This window comes from Nyctibius grandis, chromosome 6 (genome assembly GCF_013368605.1).
Source record: "Nyctibius grandis isolate bNycGra1 chromosome 6, bNycGra1.pri, whole genome shotgun sequence".
Lineage (NCBI taxonomy): Eukaryota > Metazoa > Chordata > Aves > Nyctibiiformes > Nyctibiidae > Nyctibius > Nyctibius grandis.
In genome coordinates, this window is record NC_090663.1 from 42,251,825 (window position 1) to 42,271,273 (window position 19,449).

Here is a 19,449-nt window from a genome sequence, read left to right on the forward strand (position 1 = left end):
TTCCTTTTGCAGGATATGCAAGATATACGAGATTTTCAGAGGTATCCCAAGTTCTCTGGAAAGAACAGAGTAGGGGGTCCTGAAATGTCTTAGAAGATCCTGAGATACTGACTGTTCTTGGGTTGCACCTATTTTCCAAGAATGCAAATGTAAGAGTCAAGGACAACTGACAGAGATTGACTGTGAGAACAGAAATACAGGTACTGGTTTTGACTGAAGGGAATGAATCAGAACTGGCAGGGAAACGTGGTAAACAGACTTTTAACCCCCTAAACTTCTACTACAATCTCCTAATGAGCAGTTTCAAATCCTGAGGGAAGATGCAGGTAGACAAGCATTAGGGTATTTAAACAAAAACTTTTTTTAAATTCACTGACAATTTATATTTGAATCTGTTGAAGGCTACATTTTATTTGCTTTCAGTTCCATAAAGGTACCATGAAAACACAAAAGGTTTAAAATTTAATTATTTAATTCTTTTATACAGTGATGGAAAAAACTGGTTTTTTTCCTGCTCTGTAAGAAATCAATGGCAAAGTAAATTCTTGAATTCATCAAGAATAACCTCTTTCTTTACCAATTAGTAGATGGTTCAGAGCAATTTACTCAAACACACTATCATTATTTTCTAAAATGAGCTGCAACAAATCTGACAAGAGTATTATGTTATGCAATTGTTAAATCTCAGCCTACCAACTGCTTAGAATTTACTGTATATCAAATATTTCTGATACCAGTGGATGAAAAAGCTGTATGGATCAAATAGACCTCCATGTCTGAAATACCTTTTGTATTCTCCAGCTTGGCCACAACTTTCTGTTCAGTCACATTCCAAATAATCACTAAACTATCTGCACTGGCACTTGCAATCACGTCAGGATTGTGAGGACACCAAGATATGGCTGTGATTGTCTTCTTATGCTCAGACATAATTGCCTGGAGCTTGAATTCATTGTATCGGTGATCCAGCTAAAAAAAAAGTAAAATTCCTTTTTAGAAATACATATTTCATAAACTCACTTTAAGTACTGTTGGGTTGGAGAATAGTTCATATAACAGTATTGGACTTACAGATGAATTTATAGTGATTTAACAGCTGTCAGTACCTGACATCTCAATAAATTAAATTCTCATGCATTTGACTTGGACAGAAAAGTTGCTAAATATTCAATTAGCCCAACCAGTATTAACATAGTCTATCCTCTTTTCACTTATAAATTGTTATATTTCATTAATAACTGCACTCAAAAAAATCCTAAAATGCTTTATTTATAGGCATGGCAACAATCATTTAGTAATCTCCAAGGGGTTAAATGGGATAGAATATGAAAATGAGTTTGAAATCTTTCTCATTTCTTAAATCACTTAGTACAATTAAAAAAAAAAATCAAATCCCCAAACCCGACACAGTAAATTTTGTTTATTTTAATCCTACTATAACTCATGAAGTTAAAATAAGCATATCCTTTATTTCCTGACATATTTTTCAGTCTGAAAATTTCACGTCACAGCATTTCTATTTTTTTTTTTGTTAAGTGTTGCTGTATAGTAACTGCGAACTTCAGAAGACCATGATGCTGAGCAGTTCAGAAATGAAGAAAATAATAACTTGTTCCAAACCAAAGAAAGGTGGGCAACTGAATCCCCAACTCTGCTCAGTGAATTAAACTACTTCAAAAGACTACTGTTACACTACAGCTTCAAATGAAACCACGGAATTTCTTCATTTCTCTCGCAGAACCCGCTCTTCTGTCACTGCACTTCATTCATCTCAAGTGTTTGCTGGATTGAGAGCCTGTCTCTTAACAATAATTCTTGACACACACAGCTTCAAATATAAAGTTTACATCAATCTTTTGCACTAGTTGTAACAAGGAGAAAAAATAATTTGGAAGGGGTATCTTGAATGGAAGATTGAGCTTTACATAGACACCTTCTCAGCAGTAATCATACTTCCAAAAGCATTGTACAAACATTTATTGAAAGGATTCAAAGTGAGATAGACAACAATGTAAAAATGTAACTAGTCTGTTAAAAATAATCTTACCTGATAAATATAAATAGCAAGGGTAGCACAGTAGGCAAATCTGTCCCCACTAGCAGCACATACATCCTTGTTCCATGGCTGACATCCAGCAGCTAAAAGTCCCACTTGTTTAACCCGTGACATTGTTGCCTTTAAAACAGAAATTCATTAGACAACAATAAGATGACAGAAAGTTAAAGAACAGAATAATACATTTTTGTTCCCATAAATACTATATACATAGGTACCTTAAAAATATAGCTAGCCTTTACGTTTTAACAGCAGCATCTTGTGATTATGAGGTACAAATGAATGCAGCTGAAATAAAGGCAAGCAGATGTTCACAGGCTTCAGTGCAAAACAAGAAAGGGATTTTAATTCCATTCACAGGAATCCATTTGGGAGAAAAAAAGGGGAAGGACAGCACATGAAAACTTGAACAATTCTTGATTTGTGCAAGCTGAACCTGTTCTTCATCACTTTCATTTTCTTCTGCAATCCGGTTCTTTCTATATTACAGTGTAATGCCCTCTCTGCTCTGTTCTTCCCTTCATCCCCCAAAAGACAGCTGGACTTAATAGACCATATGCTAATACCTTTCTTTTAAGTAAGTTAAGCAACGTGTCTAAAAAGGTCTTCAAACCACTTGCATGGAACAGCTATGCATTACTTATTCTCATCATCCTTTTTGGAGAAGCTTTCTAGATTTTCTTAATAATTACTCTTTAATAAAAAAGTTGAAGGAAACTGGAAAATGAAAAGCAAAGCTTAGTGTAACATTACTGTATTATTGTATAACAAACTATGCCTTCACTGTCCAAAACAAGTCTCAAACTACCAGCTCTGCTCAGAATGAGACAACAACTGACTTTAATATAAAAACACAAGAAATGCTTTGCTGGGCCACACCAATTATCCACCTAGCCCATATTTGATTCACAATAATGTCAAAATGTTACTTAGAGCACATAAGCCTGGCCATTTTTCTATGATCCATTTACATACTCTACTATGACCAAGAATGCACACATTTGCAAAGGTGTTGTTAAAACTTAACTCCTGGGTCCAGAGGTCCCTTCCAACCTCAACCATTCTGTGATTCTGTGATTTAAGAACACATTCAAAATGAGCCTTGTTGTATTTATTTACAGCAGACAAGTAGGGAAGGCCATCAGTTTTTACAGAATCTCTCAATTCACTTAGAAACCAGTCTTCATGTGATACAAACATCCCAGGTTCAAGCCAATTGTCAACTGATGCAATGTCTGCTCCATCAACCTGCAGAAATAACTGTGGCTTTGCCACCACTATAGAAGGCACCAGTGGCCAAACAACTGCAACTGAGGTTGACAATGATGACTAGGTAGATCACAACCTGCAACAGTGTGGTGATCCAAATGGCAGAACAAGGTCCAAATAGCTGCAAAAAGGATTCACCACTTCTGCATGGAAGATAAATCAATCCAAACAAGTCTTCATGAGCATGACTGAAAGTACTACCCATACACAGGATATTTAGATAACCCATAGCTGAAACCTCTTCATACATACGACTTCAGCTGGGCTAGCAGTACAATCCTAATACAGGAAAACAATTGTACTTGTGTCAGTGAGAGCCCCTGCAGAAAAGAATCTTTTTGTGCAGATTGGTGAAGGACAAGTCTGCTGAGTTTCACCCTACCACTGAGTGCTTCAGCATGTGGTCAGGTAAGGTCCAGACATAAAAATTTACTCCTTCAACTATTTTATAGAATGTCTCATTTAATGACCCATTTATACTGTAGATAGATTAACGGACTGAGGGACATTATGTGTAAAAAAAATTACACAGAGTATGGAGAATGTGATCTTTCGGTCAAAGAGCTGAGACTATAATCTTTAAAAGGCAAGGAGAGTTATGTTCAATTTGCCAAGTATTATTAGGTAGATTTTCAAGTCCCACAGAGGAAAGAGAATTAAAAAGGAAAAAGGAGACCAAACACAAGTATTTGGATGGAGCACCTGTTGACTAAGTGCAAGGGCTGGCTATGCAATGCATTGATGTGTAACAGCTTTAGGAAAGAGACGTTGTCTGCAGATCACTTTCCACCTACTTGGTATCAACTGTATGGAGGCGGAAATGACATTAGTATTACGGCGCATTTAGAAAAAACTTTGTACAAGTTCGGTACCTATAGTACCCAAGGGAACCTATCAGTCAATATTGACAAAAAACTTATTACATAAATATTAACAAAATTTCATTTTAATTCATATATACAAGCGATGAAAATTAATTTGAATGATCAATTTTATCTTCCATTTTTCTTATCTGCTTGGAGTATCTACTTGGCAGATAAATAGAAATGAACAAACATAAGAAGCAATCTCCGTGAGACTATAAATCTCTCTCTTTCACTTTGGAAAGTGTGAAAGAAAAAAAATATTTAAGAGAGACTTCTTTTGGGTACTTCTTTAGCAGAAGATCAGGATCAGACTGAACGTTTGGGACTGATCATCTCAGATATCACTGACTGAGGTGCATCCATGGGTCCTGAGGGAACTGGCAGATGAAGTTGCTAAGCCGCTATCCATCATTTTTGAGAAGTTGTGGCAGTCTGGTGAAGTTCCCACTGACTGGAAAAGGGGAAACAAAACCCCCATTTTCAAGAAGGGAAAAAAGGAAGATCCAGGGAACTACAGGCCAGTCAGTCTCACCTCTGTGCCTCGCAAGATCATGGAGCAGATCCTCCTGGAAACTATGTTAAGGCAGATTGAAATCAAGGAGGTGATTGGTGACAGCCAACATGGCTTCACTAAGGGCAAATCGTGCCTGACAAATTTGGTGGCCTTCTACGACGGGGTTACAGCAGTGGTGGATAGGGGAAGAGCGACTGATGTCATCTACCTGGACTTGTGCAAAGCATTTGACACTGTCCCACACAACATCCTTGTCTCTAAATTAGAGAGGCATGGCCTTGACAGATGGACCACTCGGTGGATAAGGAATTGGCTGGATGGTTGCACTCAAAGAGTTACGGTCAATGGCTCAATGTCCAAGTGGACACCAGTGACAAGTGGCGTTCCACAGGGGTCGGTATTGGGACCAGTCCTGTTTAACATCTTTGTTGGCGACATGGACAGTGGGATTGAGTGTGTCCTCAGCAAGTTTGCTGACAACACCAAGCTGTGTGGTGTGTTGGTAGCAGCGGCGGCAGCGGCGACAGCAGCGGCAGCAGCGACAGCGACAGAGGTGAGTGCGGGCGAGGGTGAGATCGGGCTGTACCGGGCGGGTTCCGTACTCAGGGCCACCCGAGCAGCAGCCCCGAGTCCCGTCTGGACCCGGAAGTTCCCGGCAACGAATCAGGTGAGGAGGGGGTGGAGCTGGAAGCACCGCGGGAGATTTGAAGGGCCCCTGGGGAGCGCGAGCGACCTGGAGCGCGGTGAACAGGAGCACGCAAACAGGGGTGCGGCAGTTTGCGTGGCAGTTTGCGCAGGCAGGGCGAGCAGGGTAGGCGGGCAGGAAGGTATGGTTTCCACTCAGTGGGGCCCTAAGTCCTCTGCAGGTGCCAGAAAGGACATGGCAACCCAAACGGACCTGCCGCGGAAGCATGCGGAGGTGCAGGTGGCAGGCTGCAGGGAGTGCCAGAGCCTGGCACTGGCACTCGAGGGTAATGGAGACCTCACCTGTGTGAGGTGCGAACAGGTCGACGACCTGATCTCCTTGGTGGCCCAAAGGTGGAAAGGTTAAGGAGTACAAGAGCATCCCAGGAAGAGGATGGCGGGCAGTGCTGTTCCCTGCCCATCCTGGGGAAAACGGACGGGCCTAATGCTCCCCGGGTAGTGGAGGATCTTCTTCCTCCTCCACAAGGAGCAGGAGGAGACATAGGGGATGGGGGGGAATGGAGGCAGGTCCCTGCTCGGGGTGGCAGGTGAATCCCATCCTGACCTTCCTCCCCTCCCTGCGTCCCCCTGAAGAATAGGTATGAGGTGCTGGAGCCTGAGCGTCTTCCTGAGCGTCAGAAAGACATGAATCTAGGTGAAAGACCTTCTACAGGGCTACGTAAACAGAAGCAACCAAGTAGGAGGGTTGCAATCAGCTCCAAAAAGGAGAAAAGTAATTGTTATAGGCAACTCCCTGCTAAGGGGAACGGAGGGCCCCATATGCAGGCCAGAGCCGACTCACAGGGAAGTCTGCTGCCTCCCTGGGGCTCGGGTAAGGGATGTTGCCAGGAGGATTCCTGAACTGGTGAGGCCCTCTGACTACTACCCACTATTAGTATTCCAGGTGGGTAGGGATGAGATTGAAGGGAGAAGTCCCAGGGCAATCAAAAGGGACTTCAGGGCCCTGGGGCGTTTGGTGAAGGGGGTAGGTGCGCAGGTTATATTCTCTTCAATTCCTTCGGTGTTAGGTGAAAATAGGGAAAAGACTATGAAAGTACAACAGATTAATATGTGGCTAAGAGACTGGTGCCGTAGGTGGGATTTTGGGTTCTTTGACCACGGGGCGGCTTTCATGGCACCGGGCCTGCTTATGCCAGATGGGGAACAGCTGAGTCAGAAGGGGAAAAGGGTTATGGCCCAGAAGTTGGCAGGGCTGGTGAAGAGGTCTTTAAACTAGGTTCGATGGGGGAGGGGGATAAGACCAGGGCAACCACAAATGAACCTAGGGGTGACAGGCCTGCGTTGAGGGCAAGGCCGCTACCCCAGCTGAAGTGCGTTTACACCAATGCACGCAGTATGGGCAACAAACAGGAAGAACTAGAAGCCACTGTACAGCAGGAAGGTTATGATGTGGTTGCCATCACAGAAACGTGGTGGGATGACTCTCATGACTGGAGTGCTGCTATGGATGGCTATAAGCTCTTTAAGAGGGACAGGCGAAGCAGGAGAGGCGGTGGGGTAGTGCTGTATGTTAGGGAGTGCTTAGACTGTGTCGAAATTGAGGAAGATGGTGAGGATGACAAGGTTGAATGTCTATGGGTGAAGATCAGGGGGAAGGTCAGCAGGGCGGACATTACAGTGGGAGTCTGTTAGAGACCACCCAACCAGGATGAGCAGGCAGACGAGGCATTTTACAAGCGGCTGTCAGAAGACGCCCGGTCGCCGGCCCTTGTACTCGTGGGCGACTTCAACTTGCCGGATGTCTGCTGGAAATACAACATGGCAGAGAGGAAGCAATCTAGGAGGTTCCTCGAATGTGTGGAGGACAACTTCCTCATGCAAGCGGTAAATGAGCCAACTAGAGGAGGGGCCCTGCTTGACCTGTTGTTTGTGAACAGAGAAGGACTAGTAGGAGATGTGAGGGTTGGTGGCCGTCTTGGGTATAGTGACCATGAAATGTTAGAGTTTTCGATAGTGGGGGAAGTAAGGAGGGGCAAGAGCAGAACTTCTGCCTTAGATTTCCGGCGGGCAGACTTTAGCCTGTTTAAGAGGTTGGTGGACCGAGTCCCTTGGGAGTCAGTCCTGAAGGGAAAAGGAGTCCAGGAAGGCTGGACATGCTTTAAAAGGGAATTGCTAAATATTCAGGAACAGGCTGTCCCGGTGTGTAGGAAGACAAGCCTCGTTAAACAGGGAACTTAGGCTAGAACTTAAGGAAAAAAAGAGAGCCTACTTGCTCTGGAAGAAGGGTCGGGTAACTTGGGAGGTCTATAGGGACGTTGCCAGGTCGTGTAGGGAGAAGATTAGAAGGGCCAAAGCTCAATTAGGGCTTGATTTGGCTGCTACGGTCAAAGATAACAAAAAAAGGTTCTACAAACACATTAACAGCAAAAGGAGGGTCAAGGAGAGCCTCCACCACTTGCTGAATGAGGAGGGTAGTGTAGTGTCAGGGGATGAGGAAAAGGCAGAGGTGCTCAACGCCTTCTTTACCTCGGACTTTAATGTGAAGACCGGTTGTCCTCAGGAGACTCGGCCCCCAGAGCTTGAAGTTAGGGACGGGGGGCTGTGTGAACCCCCCGTAATCCAGGAGGAGACGGTTAGTGACCTGCTGTGCCAGTTGGACACCCACAAGGCTATGGGCCCGGATGGGATTCACCCCAGAGTAATGAAGGAACTGGCAAATGAACTTGCCAAACCACCCTCTATTATCTACCGGCAGTCCTGGTTAACTGGAGAAGTTCCAGCTGACTGGAAATTAGCAAATGTAACACCCATCTACAAGAAGGGTCAGAAGGATGATCCAGGGAACTATAGGCCTGTCAGCCTGACCTCGGTGCCAGGCAAGGTGATGGAACAGATCATCCTGAGAGCCATTACACGGCACATGCAGGACAATCGGGGCATCGGGGCCAGCCAAGATGGATTCATGAAAGGCAGGTCCTGCTTGACCAACCTGGTCTCCTTCTATGACCAAGTGACCTGCTTAGTAGATGAGGGCAGGGCTGTGGATGTAGTCTATCTAGACTTCAGTAAGGCATTCGACACTGTCTCCCACAGCATCCTTCTAGGCAAACTGGCTGCCCAGGGCTTGGATGGGTGGACTCTTAAATGGGTTAAAAACTGTCTGGATGGCGGAGCCCAGAGATTGGTGGTGAATGGGGCAAAGTCCAACTGGCGGCTGGTCACTAGCGGGCTTCCCCAGGGCTCAGTTTTGGGGCCAGTGCTGTTCAATATCTTTATGGATGATCTAGATATAGGGATTGAGTGCACCCTCAGTAAATTTGCAGATGACACCAAGCTGGGTGGGAGTGTTGACCTGCTGGAGGGTAGGAAGGCCCGACAGAGGGATCTGGACAGGTTACATAGATGGGCCAAGAGCAACGGCGTGAGGTTCAACAGGAACAAGCACCGGGTCTTACACTTGAGCCACAACAACCCCATGCAGCGCTACAGGCTGGGGGAAGAGTGGTTAGAAAGCGGCCCGGCGGAAAGAGACCTGGGGGTGCTGATCGACAGCCGGCTAAACATGAGCCAGCAGTGTGCCCAGGTGGCCAAGGCGGCCAACGGCACCCTGGCCTCCATCGGGAATAGTGTAGCCAGCCGGTCTAGGGAAGTGATCGTCCCTCTGTACTCGGCACTGATGAGGCCGCACCTTGAATACTGTGTCCAGTTCTGGGCCCCACACTTCAAGAAAGTTGTCGAGGTGTTGGAGCGAGTCCAGAGGAGGGCGACCAAGCTGGTGAAGGGTCTGGAGGGTCTGACCTATGAGGAATGGCTGAGGGAGCTGGGGTTGTTTAGCCTGGAGAAGAGGAGGCTCAGAGGTGACCTTATTGCAGTCTACAACTACCTGAAGGGAGGTTGTAGTGGAGTGGGAGTCGGCCTCTTCTCCCAGGCAACTAGCGATAGGACAAGAGGACATAGCCTGAAGCTTTGCCAGGGGAGGTTCAGGTTGGACATTAGGAAGAATTTCTTTTCAGAAAGGGTTATTAGACATTGGAATGGGCTGCCCAGGGAGGTGGTGGAGTCACCATCTCTAGATGTGTTTAAGAAAAGACTGGACATGGCACTTAGTGCCATGGTCTAGTTGACAGGGTGGTGTCAGGGCAACGGTTGGACTTGATGATCCCTGAGGTCTCTTCCAACCTGGTTGATTCTGTGATTCTGTGATTCTGTGCAGTCAACACGCTGGAGGGAAGGGATGCCATCTAGAGGGACCTTGACAGGCTTGAGAGGTGGGCCTGTGCAAACCACCTGAAGTTCAACAAGGCCAAGTGCAAGGTCCTGCATGTGGGTCAGCGCAATCCCAAGCACAAATACAGGCTGGGCAGAGAATGGATTGAGAGCAGCCCTGAGGAGAAGAACTTGGGGGTGATGGTTGATGAGAAGTTTGACATGAGCCAGCAATGTGCGCTTGCAGCCCAGAAAGCCAGCCACATCCTGGGCTGCATCAAAAGAAGCGTGGCTAGGAGGTCGAGGGAGGTAATTCTCCCCCTCTACTCTGCTCTTGTGGGACCCCACCTGGAGTTCTGCATCCAGCTCTGGGGGCCCCCAACATAAGAAGGATATGGAGCTGTTGGAACAAGTCCAGAGGAGGGCCATGAAGATGATGAGAGGGCTGGAGCACCTCTCCTATGAAGACAGGCTGAGAGAGTTGGGGCTCTTAGGCCTGGAGAAGAGAAGGCTCCAGGGAGACCTCATAGCATCCTTCCAGTACTTGAAGGGGGCCTACAGGAAAGCGGGAGAGGGACTTTTTACAAGGGCATGTAGTGACAGGACAAGGGGCAACAGTTTTAATCTGAACGAGGGTAGATTTAGATCAGCTATTAGGAAGAAATTCTTTACTGTGAGGGTGGTGAGACACTGGAACAGGTTGCCCAGAGAAGTTGTGGATGCCCCCTCCCTGGAAGTGTTCAAGGCCAGGTTGGATGGGGCTTTGAGCAACCTGGTCTAGCAGAAGGTGTCCCTGGCTGTGGCAGGGAGGCTGGAACTAGATGATCTTCAAGGTCCCTTCCAACCCAAAACATTCTATAATTCTGTGGCTGTAGTTATAGTGCTTAAAGGTTAATAACCACTTTTTTGGAAATTGAAGTCATCCGGTTGACTACACAAAAATTTACTAAAATGCAGAATAATACCTGGAACCAGAACTCTTGGTTTCCACTCTTGATTCCAGGGGAAATTATGGTCAAAACACTAGGTATGTTAGCAAACAGACAAGGAACATTTAAAAAGCCAGGGTGAAGTAGAAGAGAATTAGATGTACAATACTGGATTATCATAAGTTTAGTTTGTAGGTTTACCGCATGTGAGATTGAATAAAAGTTAACATCTCTTTAGACACTGAGAGTTCACAAATATTTATTTCACAGTAATAGTAGATTTGTCTCATTTTGTACTGATCCTCTTTTTTACCTTCTCATATGGGAGCTAAGAGGTTCCTGATTTGATGGTGTTTAACCTGTAAGAAAATACTATCTGAAATTTTGTTTAATTTGCAGCTTGATTACAGGTAAAATTGATTGTAAAGATCTCTGACAGATGCTAAAACAGAATTCCACAAACGTTTCTTTCAGAGTAACAACAGATTTGTGTTGTAGGATTCTGCAGTAATCTGCATAAAAAAAGATTCTGTTAATACATTCGGTAGTTCTTCCTTTTTGCCTTGATATGAGAGAGAGAGGTTATTCCTGACTATATGAAAACTAGTCTGTAGAAAAATACTATTCTAAGCAGCTGAGAATAAGAAGGATTCCAAGTCTATGTGCTGAAATCTAGAACAAAAAGAAAAAGGTCCTCTACGCTTGTTTTACAATTACCACGATCACACAAAACTGATTAGCGCTTTGAGTTTGGAGATAGTTCCACTACTAGTGCTACTATTTCCATGTTTTCTCTGCAGCTGATTAACAAGGAAGAAGCTTTTATATATTTTTTTCATGTCATCAGGACATCTGCATAGCTTATGGTATTTTAATGGTTTCCAAATGCATCCGTCATTGATTAGAATTCAGGCTAGATTAATCATGACCAAAAATCACTGTCATCAAATGGCTATAAAACTATTTCAGCCTAGTTCTAAATGTATGTCTGTAAGCATTACTGGATATGTCATATTAAGTACTGTATTTGAAATAGAAGTGCACACTTGTCTTCTCTTTGTTCTACTTTTATGTTAAAGACAAAAGGTAACTTTAATATCTTATGAAATTCACTAATAGAAGCCTCATTCACAAGTTTAATTTAAAAAAATCGTTTTTTGATAATGTACTATTTTTCTTAAAGTCTGATATTCAAATGAAAATGTCTCCTAAATAAGATCAACATTTAGATGAAAAATGCTGCTTTGTGATATATCATTATTTCACTGAGTTAATAACTCATGCTTAAGAAGCATTATTAAACTTTGATTCTTCATACAGATTATTCCTATTTAAGTATACGCAAAAAAATTACATATGTAAAATATTCTGAGCTGTATTATAGAAAGGAATTTGCACTTTATTTACTAATATTTGCTGTTTTAAACTTGCCAGTATTTCCTGCTCCTTGTAAAGAGTCATATACCGTTTTACAAAAAATATTGTAATTAGGAAGCAGAATTTGCTTTGAAATTCAGTACAATAGTATCTAGGAGAAGAAATTACAATTGTGTGGCATACTGACTGTTATTCTCTTTTAAGTATCGTGCATTAAAGCAGTTTCCTGCAGATCTTTTCAGGCATTATAGATTTCTGTTGAACACACTTATAGTACAAGGGAGAAAGGAGCATTCATGAGAACAGCCTGCGTAAATTGGCAGAAAACTAGAAATGCAGTATAACTGAATTAATATATATATCATTTCACTCACGTTGCATTTTTGTACGATGGAGATTTTTCATGCTTTGTTAAAGAAAGCATTTTATTTCAAAATAAGGGATGTACAAGTAATTATATTGGACTCTTAAGTATACACTGAAAAAAAACCTGTGCATGTAAAAAATGTATACCACACTGGGAAAGCTATCAAAGGATGCCCACAGTTTCCAAGGAGATGAAGGGAAGAGGGAGGACAACAAAAACCTTTCTTTTAAATTGTCATGAGCAGCAACATTCTAAGTCCTTCCTTGTTGCTAAATATAGAAAAAAACATTAAACTGAAATTCTGTATATCATAGGGTTAATATTATTTAAAAATAACAACTGAACGGACTAAATACATAGACATGGCTATATATCAGTAACTTAAAGATAAATGCCTAATAATCCCTACCTTAGCATAGGTATCATTTTTTGTAAACCACTTAAGAATTTCCATGTTAATTCCAATACCTTCCTGCTCCCAAAAATGCAAAATCTTGCTCTGATTGTAAAATGAAATCACTTTACTTGACAAATGAAGGAACTAAACCTTGATGCTCACAGAATAATGTAGTTCCTAAAGGATGCAGGAGAAAAGACTGAGCATTGTGTCGCACCACACACACACAACGGCAGAGTCAGTAGCCTGGCAACTGCAGCTCTTTAACAGGCACTATTTTAATTTTAAGCTAACTCCTTTTTCTCTGCTTCAGCTGTGTATTTCATTGCTCATTGTATTTCCTGATTGTACTACAATGATATTTACAGAATACTAATAGCGCTTTAAATCCATCATTTAGCATCCTTTAATTATTAAGAGATGTGCTTGCATGCTATAAGTATTCATAAATTTATAACCATCAAGCACAACCAATAACATATGCTTACACTGTTAGCAATTGTGGTCCATATGGTCTATGACCTGTCCAAATGAGTACATATACAATATGGCATGCACACAAAAGTGAATATACAGTATCCTTATGTTAATCAACATGCTTCTGTATATACAAACCCCTAGTTTCTGTACAGCTGTATGTAGAAAAGTGTTAGTGTCCTTTGCTTCTGTTCATTCTGTTGTCACTATCTTCCAATTAAATCTGTATGTTTTCTTAAGTGGAAAGCTTGCTGTCACTCCTGTACGTTTGACATACAACACTGTTATATCTCATCCAGACTATTGTCCCCAGGTATCAATATTTTTGTCAATATGTCAATGATAATGTAATAATTAAAGAGCTTCTTTAGTGATATAAAAGTGATGTCACCTTAAAGACATTGGGTATATTTACCCATCTTTGTGGGAAAATCCATTGGAGATGAAAATGTGACCTGTGAACCACAGTTTCAAATACATTACCCTATCCAATGGGACCAGTTTGAAGCACTAGATAATGGACAATTAGTGTATCTTGTTAAAAAAATGAAGGTCTTCAAACCTACCAAGAAATCTCTGTGTGTCGGCAAGACACAGCAGAAACCAACTTCTTCCTGACTGTGCCTGCCTCAATAGGACTATGTCTCGTGTAAGAACTTTAGCATAATTAGAACGAGCCCTCTTCCAATGAGTCTGGAAAACACGAAGCACATTATAGCCATATTAAGGAATTAAATTCTGATTATTACATCCAGATCCACAAAATAAAGTATAATTGGAAATATTCTGGTACACAGGCAACTTAAAAGCCAATAGACAAATTAAATTTACTAAGACTAAACAGAGCAATGAAATTTCCACAAACTAATGTTTCTGGAAGGAACATTTAAGAAGTTAGCACATTTTCTAAATTCTATTCTATGCTATCTATCCATTACATTAAAATATATTTATATCTATTACTTTATGAATCTGGGGAACCCCAAAAATAAAAGTAAGCACACCAGAATATAAGAAGAAATCTTACACTACGAAAATTTGACAATATGTATATTGTCAAAGATCAGCTGTCAGATTTTAATAGATCCATAGGAGAAAAAGGTTAGAAACAAAGAAATAGATGGCAGTGTCATATTTCAGTTATAATTTCTTAAGAATCAGATATTTCAATATCAGTTGAGCTACTCCATTTAAATAAAAATTCTTTCTACTTTGCATGGAGTATCACAAAATGCTAAAGAATTTTCAGTTCTTGATATGGACAAACAAACTGTAGTTACTAATGTAGGTCTCTAAATAGTCTTACTGAGACTCTACACACACTACTTCATGCAACTGCTTCTGGACAAAAGATGAGCAAAGGCTGACTACATTAATCATAGAATCATAGAATCATAGAATGGTTTGGGTTGGAAAGGACCTTAAAGATCGTCTAGTTCCAATCCCCCTGCCACAGGCAGGGACACCTTTCCTCTAGACCAGGTTGCTCAAAGCTTCATCCAATCTGGCCTTGAACACTACCAGGGAGGGGGCAGCCACAACTTCTCTGGGCAGCCTGTTCCAGTGTCTCACCACCCTCACAGTAAAGAATTTCTTCCTAATATCTAACCTAAATCTACCCTCTTTCAGTTTAAAACCATTCCGCCTCGTCCTGTCACTACATGCCCTTGTAAAAAGCCCCTCTCCAGCTTTCCTGTAGGCCCCCTTCAGATACTGGAAGGATGCTATGAGGTCTCCCTGGAGCCTTCTCTTCTCCAGGCTGAACAGCCCCAACTCTCTCAGCCTGTCTTCATAGGAGAGGTGCTCCAGCCCTCTCATCATCTTCGTGGCCCTCCTCTGGACTCGCTCCAGACAGTCACAATGTAGAATAATGTAGAATAATTATGTAGGTTTAAGCATGTACTCCTCTAAACAAAAGCTAAGACCTTCATACTTCCCAGCAGGGTTTAACAGTCTAGCTGTGGCTCCTGGAGAATAAGAAGATTAACCAGAGGCAAGAAGAGAGTGCCTTGGACAAGGCTTTGGATTTCAGCAAGATTCTTCAAAAACACCAGAAGCCTCAGCTAGACTCTTGCAACCAGCATTTGCAGATGACATTTCCTAACTTATGATAACCTGGCAAGCGTTCGAAATGAGTGCATTCAGTTATCCAGATGCTGATTAGGAAAAGACTATTATTTAAAAGATCATTTTAAACAAACAAGTGTTCTACTAGTGTTCACAGACATTTTAAACCTCCACAATAAACCCAGAGCCAAATTACTACTAAAATTGATTTACCACAGTATCTCTGGCTTCACAAGGGAAGAAGTCCTAAAAATGTTGTGGACCTCTGGCTGAAGGTTGGAAAAAGTTTGGGTTTGAAATCACAGCCTGAAACTGTATTTTACAGAAAAAAACACTTATTTGAAATTAAAAACAAATATATTAATCCAAGATAGATACCCTGCTTAGAAAACCTAACGCCAACAATTTAACATTAAAAAAGTCATAACTTGTGGTAAGTCTTACAAAGGAGTTTCTGACTGCCTTGACTAGACTACTTGTACAGTTTAACTAGAATATCCTTTATCGTGCAACTTTAACAAGATAATCTAAGAAGTAATACTAGGGTTTGAAACACAGCACAGAGAAATGCTGATATTTCTAATAATACATCACCAGGAATGTTGAACTATGTACCTAATCAACCCGAGACATCTTACATAACAGGTAACAAAAGCATAATCTATAGAGTATTGGTTAGTCATATGGTACCAGAAACCTAGTTTTCAGATACTGTATATAATACAAAGAAATACATACAACCATGTCTGATTTCAGTATAAAGCATCTAAGAGCCTCCATAAGAATTTTGTTCTCATCTTCCAACCCAGAGCTACCACAATCACCAGAAGATTGCTTTTCTGCTTGCGAATTGCAAAGACGACACTTCTGATTTCAGATAAAGTTACCTCTTGACATACCTCACACCTGAATCTCTGATGAGCAGCTATTAAAAGATAACTCCACATCTGAAACATTCATATCATGAGTGACGTAAAATGAGAGCAGTGGAAAAGTATTAAAATCTGCTAGTTTTTAATACTTATGAGCATATAACTGGCATTGCACAATAATAGAATTAAAGCAGCTGCTGGCCCTTATGTTTCAGTAGCATCTCCTGCATTCTGATTCAGTAGCTGAGAATATACTACCAAAACGAGAAATTACAGAAATATATGGTTACATAAAGGAGCTTGATAGAGTGAAAAAAGTGTGACTCATATTCACTTTTCACCATAAATCTATGAAAGCAGTAGTAGGTCAAGCTTGCCCCAGGCATGCAGTTAATAAACATTAAAAAAATCCAAGATATCCTGCAAATGTTTCTATAGTAATGACTCCTCCACCTTGGAAAAATGTTAATAAAAATATACAGATATCCAAGGTACAACTTGGAAATTACCCTAGGTGAATTAATATGTCCCAGATATTTTTGTTTTACTCTATTACTGCTTATAGTTACTTCAGTTTACTCCATGCACAGTATATTAATTCCTCTTAATACAATAAAATTAAATGCTTGATTTCTATTTCATTACTTATTAAAGAATTACTACTCATTGAATTATGCAACCTAAAAAACGCAAGTAGGTGGCCACCAAACTTCAATATCTTTTATCCAGCTAGCAACATTAATTTTCAAAAAACTCATTTTAGATGTGCTTATCTATGATCCAAGATCTCATTAAAACTACTAAAAATATTCTCTTAGTACCACTATGGGAATGTTACTTTTGGTACTAGTAATACAATAAACAGCAGCTTAAAGAACAAAAATATAAAGGAAGTAAAAGAGAAAATATTAGTTTAAACAATTCTTACTCGTTGTTGTCCTTCATACCAATCATCTTCATCAAACCAGTGGGAAATATAAGTCATCCAAGCCATGACAGAAGGCACAGTTGAAATAAAAAATACAGAACCTGAACAGATGTAAGTACAATGAGTCCTGCACTAAAATTTACTCAAATCTATAAGCTACACAAAGATCAGGTCTGAACTCTGTGATAGGATTCTACATTAGTAAGCTTTACATTCATAAATATATAATCTGAAATACTTTTAGTAGCAATTTAAATGCTATATGTGTTGAATTCTGAACTGGAAAACAGAAAACACTAAAACAATTACTAGATTGTATATTCCAGTATTTTAAATTAAAGCAGGTTAGTGCTTCAAGCTCAATTTTACAGTACTTCTGAGCACTGAAAATGATGTGCTGTTCAAGTCATTCTTATTTGTCTCCTAAAAAATTATTTTCCTGTTTTTTCAAATGTACTGTCTGTAAGAAATGTGGTTCAGTGTACAAAAGCTTGTATTGAAATGTAAAATGCCTTCAGAATCATAGGGAGCGATATGTTTTGGTTATGCAGGGAGTGGTTTCAACTGGCTCAGTAGGAGGGGCGACGTTTATCACAAGTGCCGAACATCTTATGTTTAACGTTTTTTTAAAAAGGGAAAAAAAGAAAGAAAAAAAGATCTGCATCTCTATTGTGCTCAGCTACAGCCACAAGCACTGTCCAGGAAATTTAAAAAGCCTAATTTTCACTAATTCGTCAGAATCCATCTGCTTCTTTTCTCTCCCTTGGGAAAGTTTCATGTATCTGACTTTATTTATTCCCTCTGCAGCTAATTATCCTTTTTTGGTATGCTCCCAAGTTCCACATCAGATTTCACAGTGCATTATACCAATGAAAACAAGAGGTAAAAAGAGAAATAAAAGCTGTATTGCTTACACCACAGTTCAGTGCTGCAGCAGCACACTTCATCAGCTGTGCTGTTTAGGAGACATTATCATACAAATCTCCATGAGTGCATGGTTGCAGCAACTATCAAATCCTCAACAGAGATTATGGAGACCTAAAAAACACCAGTTTCTTAAGAAATCTAGAAACCAGACAACCTCTGCCTTTCTGTACCAGATTAACAAGCTGTTTCCCAAAATTCATAATACAATAAATGCAAAAACTAGACTTGAAGTCAATTGTTCAATCAAGAAATAAACAAAGCAAAGTAGGAAAAGAACAGCCAGAAGTACCAGATATTAACCTGGAGTTAGTGGTCAACATTACTTACCATTTCCAAAGAGCAATCCAGTGTTATTACCAGTCCTACTCTAGCACACGTAGTTTCCATTAAGGCTACTGTGTAAGCAAGCTACGTTCTCAGATACACAGCACAGAAATAAAGAAAAGCAGCAATACTTTTGCTTTCCAACCTCTTACTCAGAAATTATGACATCCAAGGGAAAAGAAAAACAAACCACACACAAAATAATAAAAATTTAAATCAAGACACCCACTATATTTATGGGAAGTAGCATTTGCAGATTAGCAGATTTTTTTGTGGTTATATAAAGCTCCAGATAAATGTACACATACACAAGAACATACAGAGGAACTTCACACCATACTGCTGAAATTTTTCAGATTACTTGCCCTTTGAGACTTCAGCTCAGACGTAAATAACGCAAAGTGCACAGAATTGCATGGTCTCATAAACTATATGGGAAACATAGGATTAATTCAGACATCTCTATTCATACGGCTGAAGAAATGCCTGACCATATCCATTGTCTATAGCTAAACTACAAAAATGTTACTGATGTACCACTCCTATGAACAGAAATTTTACAATTCGCTAAACAAATCATATCGACGTTATTACTGCTTGCTACCCCCCAAAATCATGGTTTCAAATAAATTAATATTAGAGCATTTAGGAAAGCTTTTGCTTTCAGGCTGCTCTGTCTCTTTATAAGGGCACATAGCATCATTCAGAATCTTGAGCAAAGTATTGCATGTAGTTCAACAGTAACAAATTTGTTTCTGTTTTACACCTATAGCTGTTTCACAAGGTATGTGAACTGAATTTTCTAGTCTCAATACCAACCTGTTAGAACGAGGAGTCTCTCAAGAGAGACTAACACCATGGTTCACATTTAGTTTCAGGATCATCAGGGAAGTATGAGCTAAATGAATATGGATACTGTATTATCCTTTCAATCAGCTTTTTTACATTTCCATGTGCATTTTAAAAGGCAAGTGAGATACATAAAATAAGCCAACTAAAAGGATACAAAAATAGCATTCTAGATTTAATGCTGTTCTGGGTCATTTCACAATGCTTAGCACCTCTTGCATCCACAGTCATATTAGCACATATTCAAGTGCATTGTCCAGACTGTCCACAGCCCTTACCAAGTCCAACTGCCTTGCTGAGGTTGTATTTCAGGGCTATGAATGAGCCAGCGTGCTCAGGAGAAGGCCAAGTTCTACAACTCCATAGAGGCAGCTGGACA

The 19,449-nt window shown here is 40.8% G+C and overlaps 1 protein-coding gene across 5 annotated transcripts in view; it reads right to left on the reverse strand.

Annotated features, from left to right (window-relative positions):
• WDR17 (WD repeat domain 17) overlaps positions 1-17,075 on the reverse strand; it is a 59,351-nt gene extending 42,276 nt beyond the window's left edge. For 3 of the 5 annotated variants that reach the window (XM_068403491.1, XM_068403490.1, XM_068403489.1), the window contains exons 1-2: positions 2,048-2,170; positions 786-969 (exon numbers count right to left, since the gene is read on the reverse strand). In XM_068403491.1, coding sequence (XP_068259592.1) covers positions 786-969; positions 2,048-2,170 — 307 coding nt within the window. Of the gene's footprint in view, positions 1-785; positions 970-2,047; positions 2,177-16,970 lie in introns of those variants that run through there. The other 2 variants (XM_068403492.1, XM_068403488.1) reach the window with 2 other exon arrangements.
• Between the last annotated feature and the right edge of the window lie 2,374 nt (positions 17,076-19,449).